At 41.6% G+C, this 17,465-nt stretch overlaps 1 protein-coding gene across 5 annotated transcripts; it reads right to left on the bottom strand.

Moving 5' to 3' along the window:
• Positions 1-330: 330 nt before the first annotated feature.
• On the bottom strand, positions 331-17,457 carry LOC130184673 (trafficking regulator of GLUT4 1). 5 transcript variants are annotated; one of them, XR_008830040.1, is made up of 6 exons: positions 17,316-17,457; positions 9,048-9,327; positions 7,756-8,045; positions 7,469-7,601; positions 6,245-6,338; positions 331-6,123 (listed from the first exon to the last, which is right to left on the bottom strand). XR_008830040.1 is itself a non-coding variant. In XM_056400692.1 (5 exons), the coding sequence occupies exons 2-5, from the start codon at positions 9,271-9,273 to the stop codon at positions 6,104-6,106; spliced, it is 669 nt and encodes a 222-aa protein (XP_056256667.1). In that variant the 5' UTR covers positions 9,274-9,327; positions 17,316-17,457; the 3' UTR covers positions 331-6,103. The 5 variants fall into 5 exon arrangements, 3 of the variants coding, with proteins under 3 accessions (XP_056256667.1, XP_056256669.1, XP_056256668.1); XR_008830041.1 differs by having other exon boundaries at positions 331-6,120; XM_056400692.1 differs by lacking the exon at positions 6,245-6,338.
• Between the last annotated feature and the right edge of the window lie 8 nt (positions 17,458-17,465).

The raw sequence follows: 17,465 nt of genomic DNA, 5'->3' as shown, positions 1-17,465 counted from the left end.
ATAGATAGATAATATAGCATTGCTCTGGCTAGGTAGACAAATATTTACAGTACAGTACTTTATCTAAAAGAAATGTATCCCATGACGACACTGAATGGTGCCGAATTTGTTCTTTGTTTACCAACTGAAAACACTAGTTTGTGCAGCTGGTTCCCAGAAGATATTTACACTGATGCTCTCAGTCAGTGGTTAGTCATTGACTCTGACAGTGAGTCATGTTTTCAGCGAACTTCCTGTCACAAATTTCACAACCCAGCGAGTAAAACCAGAGTTTGGTTTTATGAGAGCGAGTACTGCTGATGATTCATGAGCCTGCAGACTTGGGGGAGGTAGTATTTAACTGGAATTTATTCCCTTCAAACATGATCAAATACTCAACATCAGATCAAGATCAACAGTGTCTTTGATAAATGTATTGTGTACACCCATACTCATTCTGTACGCTTCAGTCGATTTAAGGCATGCACAGGCACAAAAAGAGTCCAGTGTCTGGTGACAGCAATCAATAATAAGAGGACATAGTAAAGTCAGGTGGCAGTGTACTCATGCTTACAGCGTCCCACCGCCTTGCCATTTAAAAAAAGCAAGCAGGAAGCAGGTTAATACCGAGCGTTACAAACAGTAGATTACCATGTGAATACAAAAGAGATCCAGAGAAATGAGAATAGAAATATAAAAATACAAAGATCAGGTAATCAGGTGTCAAAAGAGCGTTTACAAAAGAAAACAAAAATGATAAACGAGAGCAGACACAGACAAAAAAAAACAACTAAACAACAAAAAACCCAAGAGAAGTTGAAATTTCTTCTTTCAGGAGCCACTTAAAGTGAACATCAAATGAACCGGGCTTCACAAAATACAGCATCTGTACAACGTGTGTTGGAAATGAAAAGTCTTCTGGAAGATTTCAGCATTTACACTTTATAATCAAAACTTTTCTATATATATTATATCTGTATTATATATTTTCCATAAACTGAATCAGACCTTTATCATCAGCTCAGGGTGAATCTGTATCTCCTCATTTTGTTCCCAGTTTTAGTCCAACGGTAGAAAATAAAGTTTGAATTGAAAGAACATTGAATCAAACATTTCAACATGTTTAAGTAATGTCAAAGGAAATGAAAAATCCAAATATTATCCACATATCTCGAAACAAAACTGCGTTAAAGCCAAGCTGCTCATTAACTGATGTGCACAATTAGTTTTTTGTCTTTTGTCTGGCATCTGCTGGACTCCGGACTAAAACAGCTGAGACGTTAATACGTTCAGTTCAGGTTGTTATTGTTATTTCTCAGTTGGTTTTGTTCCGCACGGCTCGACAGTTTTATCCAGCAGACGATGTGAAGGTTTAAATCTACAAACTTGAAATGTAGTTAAATAAAAAAAATTATTAAAAAAGCGTGTTGACTCTTATTTTGAAATGATTTTGTTACACGTGTCGATTTTGAATTGGAACAGATAAATACACACTTTTCAAAATAAGTGTCTGCTGATTAATCTTCCTCAGAACTCTTCAATTCTCAGTGTAAACAACTTGAGTATTATAGGGGAATTTTCTGTTCATATATATATATATATATATATATATATATATATATATATATGAGAAGGTTTTTTTTTTACAGGACTTGTGAGAGATGAACGAATTAGAGATGAACAACTGTACTGTGATTATAAAACCCTGCACATTAATATCATAATTACAATGTAAGCAAGTGAAACTGCAATAAAAACACAACAAAGCAAAATAAAAACAATATCACAAGAGATTTAACAGTCAAAATCATGGAAGTGGAACGATGTGAGGAGCAGTTGATAACACACTGCAGGCAACTCTGAGAGGTAGCGCAAGCAAACTCCACACGAACCCGTGTTGGAGTCTATCAGAGCAGAAATCAGGAAAGCTAGCATTCGTACTGACACAGCTTTTTTTTTTTCTTTTTTCCTTTATGCATAATGTGACTAATAAACAGGCATGCTACATACAGTACAGGAGTGGGAGGAGCTAAGGTGGGAGCAGGACGGAGGTGCTGCGTTCGTATCATATCAGAGTGAATGTAATTGTTTCCTGTGAACAGCCTTCGTGTCAACATTCAAGTCGTCATAAATCAAACAAACACTATGGAAACGCATGAAAACAAACTGAAGACAGGTTTAACGGATGTGGTGTTATATTGTATTATTAATATTATGATCATACAACCGTCTTGATGATGTGAACGCCTGCAAGTCGCCTCCCTCCCTCCCACCTCTGAGCCTGACCTCGCCTCGACGCAGAGACGCCGTCTGATTGGTGTCGAGTTCAAACGTGTCACTTTTTGAACCTTCGAGTTTCATCTTCACAGCAGCAACATTTTCTAAAAAAAAATGGTCCGAGTTCAGTTACGTCTCCATTACAATGCGAAGAGGAAACAAAGGGGCGGGGAACCTTTACCGGGCGGACATATTACAATTTCTCATACTATGTATTTACAAGTGCTACTCGGTTAGCTCTCCTGATGAACGAGGCTACGGTCTCATGGAAAAGCATTCTGTAATAAAGAGTGTAAACATGCACGGGGTATAGAAGATGATTTAGTTCCTTAACACCAGCTCAGCTCCTCAGAGTTCCCTCTGAAACAAGCTGTCCTCAAAGTGTCTGTCAGCCCGCACACACACACACACACACACACACACACACACACACACACACACACACACACACACACACACACACACAGTTTCTGTGCAGGTTGGCACACACTCTGGTGTTTGGCACAGCGTCACACTGAGGCTCTAGAGACGAGAGACGAAAGACGAGAGACGAGACAAGGACCAGATGAGCTCTGTGCAGAAATCAAAGTGTTCATTGACTTTTATAATGATGTTTCATATCACCCAATCAAAAATCCAGATTTCAGGTTCGTTAAAAAGACATTACAGATCCTCATCTATCCTACAGAGCTCCACCTGGATTCAGGCTTTATTTACTGTTGAGATGTCGTCTGCTTCATCACACACACCTTTATATTAGTGGTGGGCATCTGAATGAGGGTTAAACCACAGCTTAAAAGGACATGTTCACATGTTTTTCAAGTTTGTTCTTAAAGCTCCTCCAGTGTAAAGGTCTGTGTCCATGTGTAGTGTGATTATAGATCAGCTCTAGCTTCTATATTAATACTGTGAAAGTATCAAAGCCTCAGTCCACAGAGAAATGCACACAGCCTGTATTCAGAAACTGAGCCTTAAAACCAGCCGTCAGGACTTCTGGAACTTTGTGATGTCACAACAAAGCAGTCACCAAGCCCCGCCCACCTGGACCCACCATCCAAACCTTGCAGGATTTGGTTTCTCTGAGTGTTTTTACCTGAAATCTTCTATATTTTTTATTGGATCTCTCAGAAAACAGTCAGCCAATGAGAAGAGAGGCTCAGAGTGCAAAACCACATTTTAAAATTTGACATTTAATGTTTCAGAAGTCACTGTTACGGTCCCTCTGCCACGCCTCAGCAAGGAAACTCCTAAAAAGACTTGGGACGATATTCACTCGTACTGACTTACGCTTTAAGAACTTTTGCAGATCTCAAGATAACGGAATAAATATCCCGTTATCTTGAGAAAACAAAGCTCTTTTATCTCAAGATAACGGGATGAAAAATATATTTGCGAGTGTGGCCTTTCCGGGCTTCCATACATTGGCGATGAATCAGGAAGAGACGGAGTGATCACAGCCATCGAAAACTGTTCACACCTGCAAAAAATGTGAACTTGTCCTTTAAATCTCAACCTGCTTAGATCCAGTCAATGTTCGATGCTCTAAAGAGACTCGACATGGACCAGGTGCCTGAATTCATTTTTAGCATCAGACAAATGTTTCATATTTACAAAACAACCCAGATTGAAACAATAATTTCTGTCCTTTAGGATAAAGAAACTGAGATTTGAAAATCAGCAGGGAGTTGAAATTAAAAGACCTGAGAGAAAACACAAGCAATAAAAGTAAAACTGATCCGTCTCACGTTGCATCACTGTGGGAACCTGAACCCAGAGTACAGACCTGCAGTGTAAACGTAACCTTAACCACCCAAATGAATGGAGGGCCTCGAGCTCACTATCACACTGTCCATCACTCCAGGTCCATTAGGGGGAAAGGGCTGCACCTCCTGTGGTCAGAGAGAATAATTAAATACGTTTGAATCAGAGCGACTCGGCTGGAATCAGTTACAAGCTAAAAAGCAGAAGCACTTAGACGTCCAGACAAACCGCAACTCTGCACACCGCACACATTCCAGCTCTCTGCTTCACACTGTCCTCCCTCGTCCTTCAACACAAGCTCACACATCCAAACATCCAGGTTTCCTTAGAGATATTTGAATATTGTCTAATTTGCTGAATTTTAAGATACTAAAGATACTGACATTAGAGAGATGCCAAGAAATGAGGGTAGAGATGAGGGAGGACGCCGCGGCGACGTGATCATATGGTCGGCATCTTAAACTCATTTATAGCTGTGTCCCAATTCAGGGGCCGCGTCCTTCGGAGGCTGCATTTGAAGACTGATTGTGTCACAGTGGCGTGACTATGCTGTTGTATTTCGAAAGCTCCTTCAAATGCATCCTCCTTTTCCTAACGTATCCCAAGATTCATTGCGTGCCAGAAACGAAAGCAAACAGCAAGGGCCCTGTTATGTGTTGTCAAGGTTTCTAGGTGACAGCAGCTGCGCCTGGCGACGCCACATTAAAGGTGGGAACAGATGGTGACGCAACAAGAAAAATACGTAGACCGGACTGTCATTTCGGTTCGGCCACAAACTGCCACGCCTTCGTAGACCGCGGCCCCTGAAGCGTGCGGCCCCTGAATTGGGTCTCAGCTAAAATCTGTTTATTTTTTATAAATTTTAGCAGCTTTTTAATACAGTAAACATCGTGTCCCACAGGCTGAATGGTGAGGTGTGGCTCACTTCATATATCTAGCTTTATGAAAATGATCTAATATTGTTTAGATTATATTGTTATTAGATTATATTTCCTCCTCTTATAACACTATTTCCCGTAAGTCCTAGAAACTTTGTGGGCTAAACGTCACTGTCTGCCAACACAGATGAGTCCACAGGTGAGTTCAGGAATCTGGTGAGTTCAGACGTGTTTGTAACGGCGGCAGAGATCACGGTAGAAAAACACGTTGACACCTGTAAATCTACATGGAAGCTTCTTTAACTCTGTTAGGTTTCAATGATAGAAGGTGCTGTTGTCTCAGAATATGGCAAATAAACTCCAGGAACAAGCTTCATGTTCTCAGACAGACGGTGAGAGAATCAACGGAAGCTCATGGAGCAGATGTGACGTCGGGACTTCGGTCTCTATCACATGACCGGCAGGCGGCAGCAGCAGCGGCGGCGGCGGCAGCAGCAGCAGCGGCGGCGGCGGCGGCGGCAGCAGCAGCAGCAGCAGCAGTATCGGCATGTCTGACCTCTGTGTTTGTATGTGTGCACAGTAAACACAGCAGGAACAGGTGGACACTGAAACAATCCTCCACTCTCTCATCCTTTTCTTTCCCGCCTTCACAGTAAAGATCATCACTGCAGCATCGTTCGAGCTCAGACAAAGTTTCTACTTTTTTTTTGGCATCAAAACGTGATCACCCCCCCCCCCCCCCCCTTCCACCCCCCCCAGTCTGCTCCGATACTGGACCTGTGGCACGGAGACTCATTCAGAGATCAGAGTAATCCAACTTCCATAGAGACAGATGTCCGTTTCCATGACAACAGACACACTTGTTCATAGATGAGAGAGCGTGTAGAGAGAGAGAGAGAAAACAGTCTGAGGAGGAGATGGAACGATGCATCCCGTCTCCTCCTGCATATCCAGATGGGGCGTCGGTGTCAAGAGTGGGTGGGTTGGCGAGTGGGTGGGTTGGCGAGCGGGTGGGTTGGCGGGCGAGTGGGTTGGTCGAGTTGGAGGTAGAGCGTCAGGCAGACCATGCTTGTCGTCGTGCAGCAAGAAACAACAGCAAAGAACAGAAACAGATTTTTATTGGGTTTTCATCCGGTGCAGGCGCTTGAGAACGATAGTGCTTCAGGAACGGGAGGGGGAGCGGCGTCGTGGCGGTCCAGGGGATTTCATCAGGATTTTAATATCACTGCTGAGAGAGAAGGAAAGAATTTCACTCATATTAAAGTGGTTTTACATCTCAGAAAACCTATGGAATGATTGTGATTGTGTTAGTTCTAGAGCAAAAGCCTGAACTTCCTGTTTGAGTTTACCTTTGATTTGCTGTGTCCTCCACACAAAACTCCCGTCAGAAAGTACAGGCAACACAATTCACCCATCTTCATCTGCAAGGTTTAACTGTTGGTTCTTTGCAGAACACACACAAGGTTGTGTTTGTTTTCCTTTTACTTCTTGAAAAATAGCAGATTAAGAAATGTCCAATTTCCCATGTTCATGTCTGGAAGAATCTTCAAACGCAAATCGATCTCAGAAAACCCCTAAACTGGCCTTGATGTTAGCTGAACTGCCTCGCTGCCTAGCTGCTAACTATCTAACTTTATTAATACTCTTAACTTCATTACCTTCTGAGTTTATGAATTAGATTGTGTGAAGTATCTACAGATGAATGCAAATGTTAGCTAGCTTCTAACTTTAGTCTTAAGTCACAGTTTAGCTAACTAATATTCGCTAGCTGTTGGCGTCCTTTCATTTCTGGTGTTAGCTTGTCAGTTAGCTTGTGTGTTGTGTAAATCAGTGTTCACTTCTGCGTCGGTGAATTGTCCTCACGGAAACAGCTCTGGTAAATATGTGTAGAGTCGACAGTTTCTGTTACACAATAGAAGATCTCTGATCCGTGGCCATATGAATATCCCAGAGAAATGCTGCTCTCTTTTCATGTTTATATGTCACACGAATACTGTGCCCTGTGTATAATGTGTCTTTTGTTTTTTCTTTTTAAAGGTGTGCAAATTATGGTAGTGACAATTAAATCTGATTCTCTGATTTCATTATCAATATAAAATGTAACATAGGATCTAATGTCAGCAAACAGTGGTGCCCAGTCATTAGCATTGGTACTAGCTTCAAAAGCTAGCATTCAAAAGTCACAAAGCATTGAACAACAAGTGTGTCCCACCGTAGTTCTGACTAAAACTAGAAATCACCAACGAGTCTGTTCTTTCAGAACTCAGTGACAGAATAAGAAGTTAACTGCAGCTATTGTTAGAAAAGGCTTAAAGTGACAAAGTGACTCAAAGCTTCTGAACTTCATTTTAAATTCTATCCTAAAGTTTCTAAAAATAATGAATGTGTCAGGCTGAATTTTCTCTTTTTGACTGAAGGGCACAGCCATAAAAACACTGAACATTTCACTTGTTGTAAACATCATGTAGCTCATACAGCTGATACAGAACATTATCATCACACTGTCTCAAGGTCTGTTTTGTAAACTTCTCAAGAGATAATTAAATGTGATAATTAAACCTGACATTACTCACATCCCCAGTTGAGGATGATAGCTGCAGTGATGATGGCGATCCCTCCCAAGATGGCCACGACAGACAGAACCATGGCGTTGCGACCCAAGCGACGAGCTCCGTCTATGTTGCCTTGCTGCAGACTGTTTCGGGACTGAAGAGAAACAGAGGATGGAGAAACTTTTAAGCCGATACATGATCAAAAGTAAAAGTCAAATACCTTTAAACCTGGTTTTGGGTTTGCTGAATACTGCAGAAAGACTTTTATTTTGAAAATGAGTTGATTAAGTTGTGACAACAAGTCGTACCATGACGGAGAAGGTGAGAGCTACGATGTTGATGGGCCACAGCGGGCAGAAGCAGGACAGGATGGCCAGGATCAGGTAGTCCCTGGGCTTGGATCCGTCCACAGCGGCCTCTGTGATTGCGCTGGGCTGGCGGGTGAGCGAGGGCCTGGGCGAGCCCGCCGCTAACGAGCCGGACCGACTGCCCAAACGAGGCCGACCATTAGCATGGCCGCCTGGCTTAGCGTACAGCTTGGGCGACACAGAGGGCGCTGTGGGAGAGGAGTCGACCATCACCGGACCGATACCGTTACCTGGAGGAGAAGAACGCAGCAAAGAGGAAGTGGAATGAACTTTGGTACCAAAAGTGCTTCAGAAATACATTTTATATTAACAAGTAAATGACCTCATTTTACTGGGATGACTCATTAGTTTTAGTTTCATCATGAGGCGTTGGTTTGAGGTACTAAGTTTGACACAGGGCTGCAGATTTAGGTTAAACACAGGAACCACCTTAAGGCTCTTACATATTTTATATAGTGCTTTACTACGAACAAATCTGTAATCAAATTTGCTAAAGTACGTTGGTCCTCTGTCGCTGCTGACAGTCATTTCCAGCTTAGTGTTAATGATTAAATTACTGTCTTTAATTATTGTCTCAAGACACCAGATATGTCCTTCATCATTCCTCTCTGCACAGCTCTGGTCTAGTCCAGACTCTGCGCCGTGGCGAGCACATGCTGCCGCCGCCTGCTTCTCAAACCGCGTGGTCCCGCCCACCGCCTGTTGATGCTCCTCAGGTGGTGACAGTTCGCTGGTGGTGTATGCAGCTTAAATTGTGGTAAAAGAGTCACATTGAACCACCTCTGATCGGCACTGTACTAAGGAATCTGTGATTGTTTGTGAGGTGTGTAGATGTGAGAGATATAAACGCTGTGCACATGGCTGCAGAGGATATTGTGCACAGATTGGCTTTTACTGGTGACACCATTTGATATTTTGAGAGAATCAGGTTAAGATGACGAGATGGTTATGTTTCTAAAAGTACAGCACACTGTTGTTTACCACTTCAATTAAAATGGCTGCAACTAAAACTGATTAAATATAGAAGCAGGACGCCACTGACTGAACTGCTGGTCGGTTTTGAGGAACAGGAAATATGTTGAAGCAACAGATTTATAATTGTTAGCAGATTAGAGGATATGATTTCATTAACATTTAAGTTTATTAACAGAGGTTGCACAGCCTCAGTTCGCTAGAACATTTGCACATCAATCATTATTTCTGGAAGAGAAGAAAACAGATATTTTCTTTACTGGTCTCCATGTTTTCGCTGATCACCGTCAGGTGCTCAGGTGATTGTTTGGCCTCGGGAGCGTCTGTCGTCGAGGAGGGGGCTTCCTGCTCAGCGCTGGCCGGTTGAGAAGTCACGGTGGCGTGGTCGGCTTCTGTGGCTTCCGGCTGCGTGCTGATTGGCTGCTCGGGCTGCTGTGTCTCCTCCATGCTGCTGGATGGCTGGGGGGCGCTGGGACTGGTGGCCATCGGACGGTGAAGGCAAAGCGAAGTGTTGAAGAAAAGCTGACGGCAGGGCTCACTCTGAAAAAGATTGAAGAGATCAGATGTTACAGTGATGATAGTTTTGGTTGTTGATCAGCTGATCTGAGATCTGAGATCTGGATCTGAGCTGTAGTCTTACATACAAAATGTACACCGTTACCAAAACAGCAGAAAGGTGCCGAACACGAATAATGCTCGGCTTCATAATCCAGCTTTCATGACTTCGCATTGTGCTGCCTGGTTTTAGAAGCTCAAGCAACACTATGTATAAAGATGGCAGTTAGCACCTAGCCGCTCCAGGACATCTATGCTAGCCAGTTTGTTGAAGTGAAGCCGGATTCACACAAAAAACTTCTGTAGATTATTTTTTTAATTTGCTGTATAAACTGTTTCAGATGTAATATTGGATGTAATTCCAGTTCTTGTTGCTAAGAGATATCGCAGCTGTCAGAAATTCATGACGTTCAGAAACAACCAGGAGGCTGTAATTAAGGTTTTTGTCTCCCTTCATATGCAGCTGTGTGAGTATCAACAAATATGTTCAAACAGTATTAAACACCATTTAAAGTGATCAGTGTTACCGAAGGAAATCCGGCCCATACTTGAGCCAGATGTTTAATTAAAACAGAGTTGCAAGAATGATTAATAAATTAGAGTCAGGAGCAGAAAATCTCCTAGCTTTGATGTTAAGGTCAGAAGGAGCAATACTACCGATCCCACTGCGAATCAACAGCCTGAACCTTTATGCACATATGTTTGTTGGTCTATGCAGCTGAATGTGATAAAACCTTTACAAACCTGTAAAATGTTCTGTAGAATAGTTTGAGGGATCATCATGAAGTAACTTTCAAACATTTTTAATGACTCCGTCTCACATTTTCTGGCGATGGTTGTTAATATTTCATTTACAGATTTCTGTTTATTTCTGGATGATTTGTTTTTTTTAATTCCCTCCACTTTTGTGTCAGTTCATTTGAGAAAGATTCAGTTTTAAAAATCAATAAACCCACAGTGTTCCTGCAACACATGGCTGTTTTTTTCTGTTTTTAATAACTGCGGTGTTATTAAATGCAGCGTTCTGAGGCAGGAGCTTTCGCAGAGAATATTAAACTGCTGCGCTGTAATGAAAACACAGTTTTGCTTTGCTTTGCCGTCAGAAACAGACGTGTCTTTCAGGTTCCCGCCGTCGAACCAGAGTGAAGCTGCAGACGACAGCGATGTGCAGAGAGTTCACACACTCGGATATTAACTAACAAATTGAGAGCTGAGTTTGAGTTTCTTCAGGATTTCTTTGACAATAAGAAATGAAGAAACCGACCGAGAACACAGATGAATGGTTTTTACTCCCAAGGGCATATATTTAGCAGCTCTTCTGGAGCTTTTTACCGTATTACATGATGTTCTTCATTCTTCTGAATACTTTGAGGACTTCTTCTAAAAGCTGAGATGCTTTAGATGCAGTTTTTGACATTTTCTGGTACGAATGAAAGCTCCAGAAAAACTACTAAATGGACTTTTTGGTGAGAATCCATGATACTGCTTTCAGTTTGTAACTAGTGCGACAGTTTTGAGAAAACCCAGACAAATTATACATCAAAACGTGTGGTTCGATCGGGAATGATGTGCTGTGACTTTTGGTAGCGTTTCCAGTTACCATGGTGATGTAAATGGCGAAAAACATCCTATAGAAAATGAATGGAAAATGACCAAACCCACCCGTCTTTGGAGCCACTCAGCTTCGTCAAACTTTAACGTAGAAACATGGTTGAAACTTTAAACAAGACTCACAAGACTTGATGCTTTTTTTTAACATCTGTATTTTCCCAGCTGTTATAGTTTTTACACAATCGCTGTTTACGTTTCATGGCATTTTATGACAGTTTCAGATTTTTAATAAAGGTCAAGAATTAAATTTAATCCCAGTTTTAAGACATGGAAGAGAGAAATCATCATTATCTGCAGAGGAAGATCATGTGAAAAGAGTGAGAGCTCCATAACAGCGACTGGTCAAACTAAGCTAATTATTCTTAGTTAAAAGCTGGAATTACGACACAGAGTCAGAAAACTGTAGAACACGATTGTTTCTCTTGGTTCTAAGAAAAAGGGCAAGAAGAAGAGGAAGAAAGTTTCTTCTTCCTCAGGCACAAGATTATTTATAAAGCAGATCTATGTGTGTGGGTCGATCAGGTTGTTGACTCAACACTTTCTTGCTGCCGGCTGCTGAGGTTTCTGGCTCCTGGTGGTTTGTGTAGGTGGACACGAGCTCCGTCTGCATTTGTTTCAAGTCCCACTGGTCACTGATGGAGTTTAGACTCGCATCACTGAACGCCTCCTTAAACCTAGACCAGAATAACGTGATTCATCAGCTGCAGATATTAACAGACTGAGGCTGTTACAGTGGAAGAGAGAAGGGGGATGTTGTGTTGTCAGTCGTGTCTCTGTTGGATGAACACTGGTAATTTATAATTATAGACTCTGTGGTTGCACCTGCTGAAGCTGGTTCTTAACATTTCTACTGAGCAAACAAAAACTAATGACTGCTGATCAGTTTCAGCAGATGAGTCTGTTCATCAATCCTTGTCGCTACGGTAACTATAATAACGTTCATGGGTTGGTTAGGTTTAGGAGAAGATGGTGATAGAATACGTACTTCCTCAACATTAAACGATCTTTGTTGTCATGGTTACTACAATAACAACGTTGAACGGTCATGGATAATAGAAAACATGTGTCACATTCATCCGTCCACCACCTCCTCCTCCTCCTGACGTGGACTCCCTCTCTTTGCGCCTGTCATCATCACTACGACCACTAGATGTCGCCTAGCAACATCTTCCATTCTTATTGTCAAAGAAATCCTGAAGAAATTCTAACTCAGGTCTCACGGGGACCTGGCTGAGGGCGGGAACTGGGTCTGAAGGGGTTAAAACCGTCTCAGAACACGTCTTTATTTTTACCTTTAATTTGCAGGAAATTCAGGTTTTTTTCCACTTAAGAAAGGAAATTATTATAGAAATGATTTATATCATATATGATACTGAAATCATTCTACAGCTTCATTTAAAATGTATTTATGTTACAGGTATTTAAGTACTTTTGTTTTACGGCGTCATGATGCGAGCGACGGCCTGGAGGACAAACAGCTTCTTAAAGAGCAGATCTGGAGGAAAGCTCTGTCGCAGCACCTGCACACTGAATATTGTAATGATCTGCCACGACTCGATTGATGACTTGTACCCCCCCCCCCCCTCCCCCTCCCCCTCCTCCTCCTCCCCAGGAGACCAAACACTGCAGAGCTACTTTGCTCTGTAAAAGCTGACAAATGCAGAGTGTTTTCTTACAGAGCTCCACTCGGTATTCCTGGATGTGTCCTGATCACTGCAGTTCTTCAGCAGCCTGAGGCGCTTTGAGCTGCAGTGAAATTTAAAACACGTTAGAGGCGGAGCTCTGCAGAAACCCCCCCCCGCTGTAGGGACCAGGGAAATGACCTTGACGCCCTGTTAACATGGAATTAATGCATTAATTAATGTGAGACAAGCATGAAGAAAAGAAATGCATATATTTGATGTCAACTCTCAACATGTCACTCTTTTTTTTTAATCCTGATTGACAGATGTGCCGAACTCTATCAAACTGTTAAATACAGTCATGGACAGATGTGTTAAAACTGTTGGGGACATTTAACTGACATTTTTTTTTTTAATTTGTGGTAAAATACTGAAGCCCTGAAAGGCAAGTGAATTTTTTTTTGGTCAGGATCATTTTTCTAAAATGTTTCTTCATCTGTATAAAACATCCGAGAGAGAAAACAAAAGAAATCTTAGAAAAATGATCCCAAAAAAATGTTTAACTTGCCTTTCAGGGCTTCTGTAGAAACCTCTTTACCAACTTCAAAGTTCATTATTTTTCTATATAGAATATAGAAGCGCAGAAGTCTCCTGGATAATTGAACTGTTTTGTTTGAATTATTTTGAGGCTGTTTCTCTGTGTTTTTTCCTGATCTGTATCTCTAAATACTACACTACCCATGAGCCTCAGCTGCTGCTGCTACAGATAAGAATACAGAGGTTTAAATCAGAGCTGTGGTGAATTCTGTTCCAGATCAGTTTTCTGTACTGAGCAGAGCACATGTGATTGGATGTCTGTTAGTGCAATGCACTCTGGGAGTAGTATCTGACTTCAGTTGTTTTGTTTTCTAACACAGTTGTTCGTCTTTTGTCCTGATGAAGGAGTTTCATGCTCAGAGAAAAACCGTCAGTCACCAAGAACATGACGAGACTTTTCATTCAAGAGCCAGAGGAACCCAAAATAACTTTAACAGTGTCCTTGTAGAAACTATTTTAAGGCCTGTGTTCTCAAAATGAAACATTAAACCTTCAGTTTAAAGCTCCTCCGGTGTAAAGGTGTGTGTCCATGTGTAGTGTGATTATAGATTATAGATCAGCTCTAGCTTCTATATTAATACTGTGAAAGTATCAAAGCCTCAGTCCACAGAGAAATGCACACAGCCTGTATTCAGAAACTGAGCCTTAAAACCAGCCGTCAGGACTTCTGGAACTTTGTGATGTCACAACAAAGCAGTCACCAAGCCCCGCCCACCTGGACCCACCATCCAAACCTTGCAGGATTTGGTTTCTCTGTATGTTTATATTGGATCACTCAGAAAAAAGTCAGTTAACATGCAAATACAATGTCTGAAAAACAAGATTTTCTTTCAATATGTTCTTCCCACTGAAACCAAACCTCGGCCTCTGTGGGTTTGATCAACAGTTGGTTGTTTTTTGAGGGTAAAATTTTTAAGATTTAACAATTTCCATGTTGATCTAGTATTGCATTTTAAACTTTTACTGTAGCTTTATTCTGAAAGCGTTAACATGTATTTGTTGTTTTCATGTGATTTAGTCTTTACATCTTTGTTAGAGACTGGGACACGCTAACGTCACTCTTTGGTTCTTCCTGTCACTCGGTGCTGATCAGAGGGTCAAAGGTCTGTAATGAAAAGCTGAGGAGTCGATAAAGGTGTGGGGGGGTCTAAACAGCCGACTCCCACAGCAATTAACCTGCTGTTGCTTTCGTTCTCTTTCAGGAAGTGGCAGGATTAATGTCGGCTGCATCGAGCAGCGTCGGACACTTAGGAGTCAGGGGGGAAAATTAGCAGGAAGAGATGACCATTAAAAGCATCACAGGCTGCTGTTTGGAGCTCTGCAGCAGCAGCAGCGTAATGACTCGCTGCTTTGATATGTTTATTTCATGCTGGGGTCAGACCGTCAGTTAGCTGATGCTCTGACCTGATACAGACCTTTTATTAAATACTGGATAATGGTCAGTGTCGTCCATCTCCACCTCACAACAGAGTCAGTCTGTAAAAACCCACGATGGAGTGAATGTTGTTTGGCCTAATTTAGGTAGTTTTAAGAATAAATCACATTATGAGACTGAAACTCTCAATTGAAGAGTCAAGTTTTCTTAAAACAAGAGACGGATTTTGCCAGTGACCCGGAGCCACGGGGCAGAGTCGGCAACTTTCTCACATGTTGGGGTTTATCTTAAGCTCTTTGCTTATGGAGAGAAATAAAACACACACACACACACACACACACACACACACAGAATTACACATGCACACTGCAGAGGCAGGCGCTTTCTTATCAGCAGATTTAGAATCTGCTCTGACCATCTGTTACAGCACCGAGAGCAACCGTCACACAAGAGACACAAAAACGTCTTAATGCAGCAAAACCCTCATTAGCATTCATTTAAATTCAGCAGCTGAAGGGGCGTGTCTATGTTTGATTGACAGCAGGTGATGGGCGTGTCTGTGTTTGATTGACAGTAGGTGATGGGTGTGTTTATGTTTGATTGACAGCAGGTGGAGGGGTGTGTCTATGTTTGATTGACAGCAGGTGGAGGGGTGTGTTTATGATTGATTGACAGCAGGTGATGGGTGTGTCTATGTTTGATTGACAGCAGGTGATGGGCGTGTCTGTGTTTGATTGACAGCAGGTGATGGGTGTGTCTATGTTTGATTGACAGCAGGTGATGGGGCGTGTCTGTGTTTGATTGACAGCAGGTGATGGGGCGTGTCTATGTTTGATTGACAGCAGGTGATGGGTGTGTTTATGCTTGATTGACAGCAGGTGATGGGGCGTGTCTATGTTTGATTGACAGCAGGTGATGGGTGTGTCTATGTTTGATTGACAGCAGGTGATGGGTGTGTCTATGTTTGATTGACAGCAGGTGGAGGGGTGTGTCTGTGTTTGATTTGAAGTGTTGATCCATCAGAAGATATAAAAACCATCTCAGTGTAGTTTTACATCTCCTCTCTCAGGCTTCTCTCTGCAGCTCTAGTAACAACAGGTCTGTGAGCCAATCAGAAGAGAGGAGGCTCTGAGCCTCTCTTCTGATTGGCTGACTGTTTTCTGAGCGATCCAATAAAAATAAAGCAGATTTCAGGTAAAAACACTCAGAGAAACCAAATCCTGCAAGGTTTGGATGGTGGGTCCAGGTGGGCGGGGCTTGGTGACTGCTTTGTTGTGACATCACAAAGTTCCAGAAGTCCTGACGGCTGGTTTTAAGGCTCAGTTTCTGAATACAGGCTGTGTGCATTTCTCTGTGGACTGAGGCTTTGATACTTTCACAGTATTAATATAGAAGCTAGAGCTGATCTATAATCACACTACACATGGACACAGACCTTTACACTGGAGGAGCTTTAAACTGTGTCGCCTGTTTTGTGGGTCGGGCTTTATTTTCTGTCAGAAAAAAATTCTAATCAAAAAGAAAAAAAAAAGTTTTAAAAGGAATAAGTCAAGATTTCAGGGAATGACTCGTGTGTGAATCTTCAGCACAGAACATCAACGTGACTGAAACAGCCAAGTCACCGTTTCAACAAACTCTAATCCACAATAAAACACACCCTCTGTTTCCTCTCTGTCACTGTGGGATTTTATATTTTATTGATATGTAAAGTTAAATCATTTATTAGAACCAGTTTAGAGATTTTGATAATCCACCAATTGAATAGTTAATTTTTCAAGCTAAAATTGCTGTTTTCAGCCTCTTAAATATAAAATAAATAAATATAAAATAATAATATAAATAAAATAATAAATAAATTAAAAAATATCCTGCTTTCTGTTTCACATCATGAATACATGAATTAAATCTTTGGCTTTTGGACTGTTGTTCAGACAAGACGTCACCCTGGATATATTTTCTCTCTTTTTGACATTTTATAGAACTAAATTATTAATTAAGTAATTAAGAATTAAAACAGTTAAATAAAATTGTGTATCAGTATTTTCACTATTTAAACACCTGATTCTAGAGAGGGTTTGTCTTCTTTATTCTGATTATTGAGTAATCGAAGAAAAATACCTTTTATTTGCAGGTTAAAGCTTCTCAGATGTGATTTTTTTCTGCTCTTGTATTTTTTATATTTTTGTAAATTGAATATTTTCGTTAGTCGGAAAACACGAGACATTTGATGATGAAAATAATCATGAGTTTCAGTCTTGTTCTGATGTCATGTATTTCCACCAAGTCTCACGGGGTTTTCTAGAAACATACATGAACAGGTAGACGACAAGTATGACACAAAGATTCGTTTGTGTTTCTGTTGGACAGAGATTCAACCTCGAGGCAGCAGAGCTTTAAAACTGGGACGTAACACCATGAAAGCAACATGACTCCAACCATATTATATACATAATTAACACACACTGATGCATGAGCATGTCTGACATCATTTCTCTCTCTCTCTCTCTCACACACACACACACACACACATACACACACATACACACACACACAAACACACACAAATCAATCTAAATTCACCAAATGCATCAGCATCTCAGGCAGACAAAGGAAAGGGGAGAAATCAGGATGGAGGTGTGATGCAGCCTGAGCTGAGGGCAGCGACACACCCACAGAGTTCCTGTAGCAGCAGCACATGTTTTTACAGACAACATATGAAAGAAGGAGATTTTCTCACCACAGCGGCCGGGCGCTCACTGAGCTCTCACCTGGTCCTAGTCCACGGGAAGCTGCAGGCTGATGGTCATTTTGACTCTGCAGAAGATACAGGAGGTAAAATCCAGTGATGTGAGACGGAGCAGTGGAACTGAGGGATGAAAAAAAAAGAAAATTCTGATACACGATTCTGGATTAAACAC

Source organism: Seriola aureovittata, chromosome 17 (assembly GCF_021018895.1).
Source record: "Seriola aureovittata isolate HTS-2021-v1 ecotype China chromosome 17, ASM2101889v1, whole genome shotgun sequence".
In the NCBI taxonomy this organism is placed as follows: Eukaryota; Metazoa; Chordata; class Actinopteri; order Carangiformes; family Carangidae; genus Seriola; species Seriola aureovittata.
Note: the sequence above shows the minus strand (reverse complement) of the source record. Positions and strands in the feature narration are given on the sequence as shown.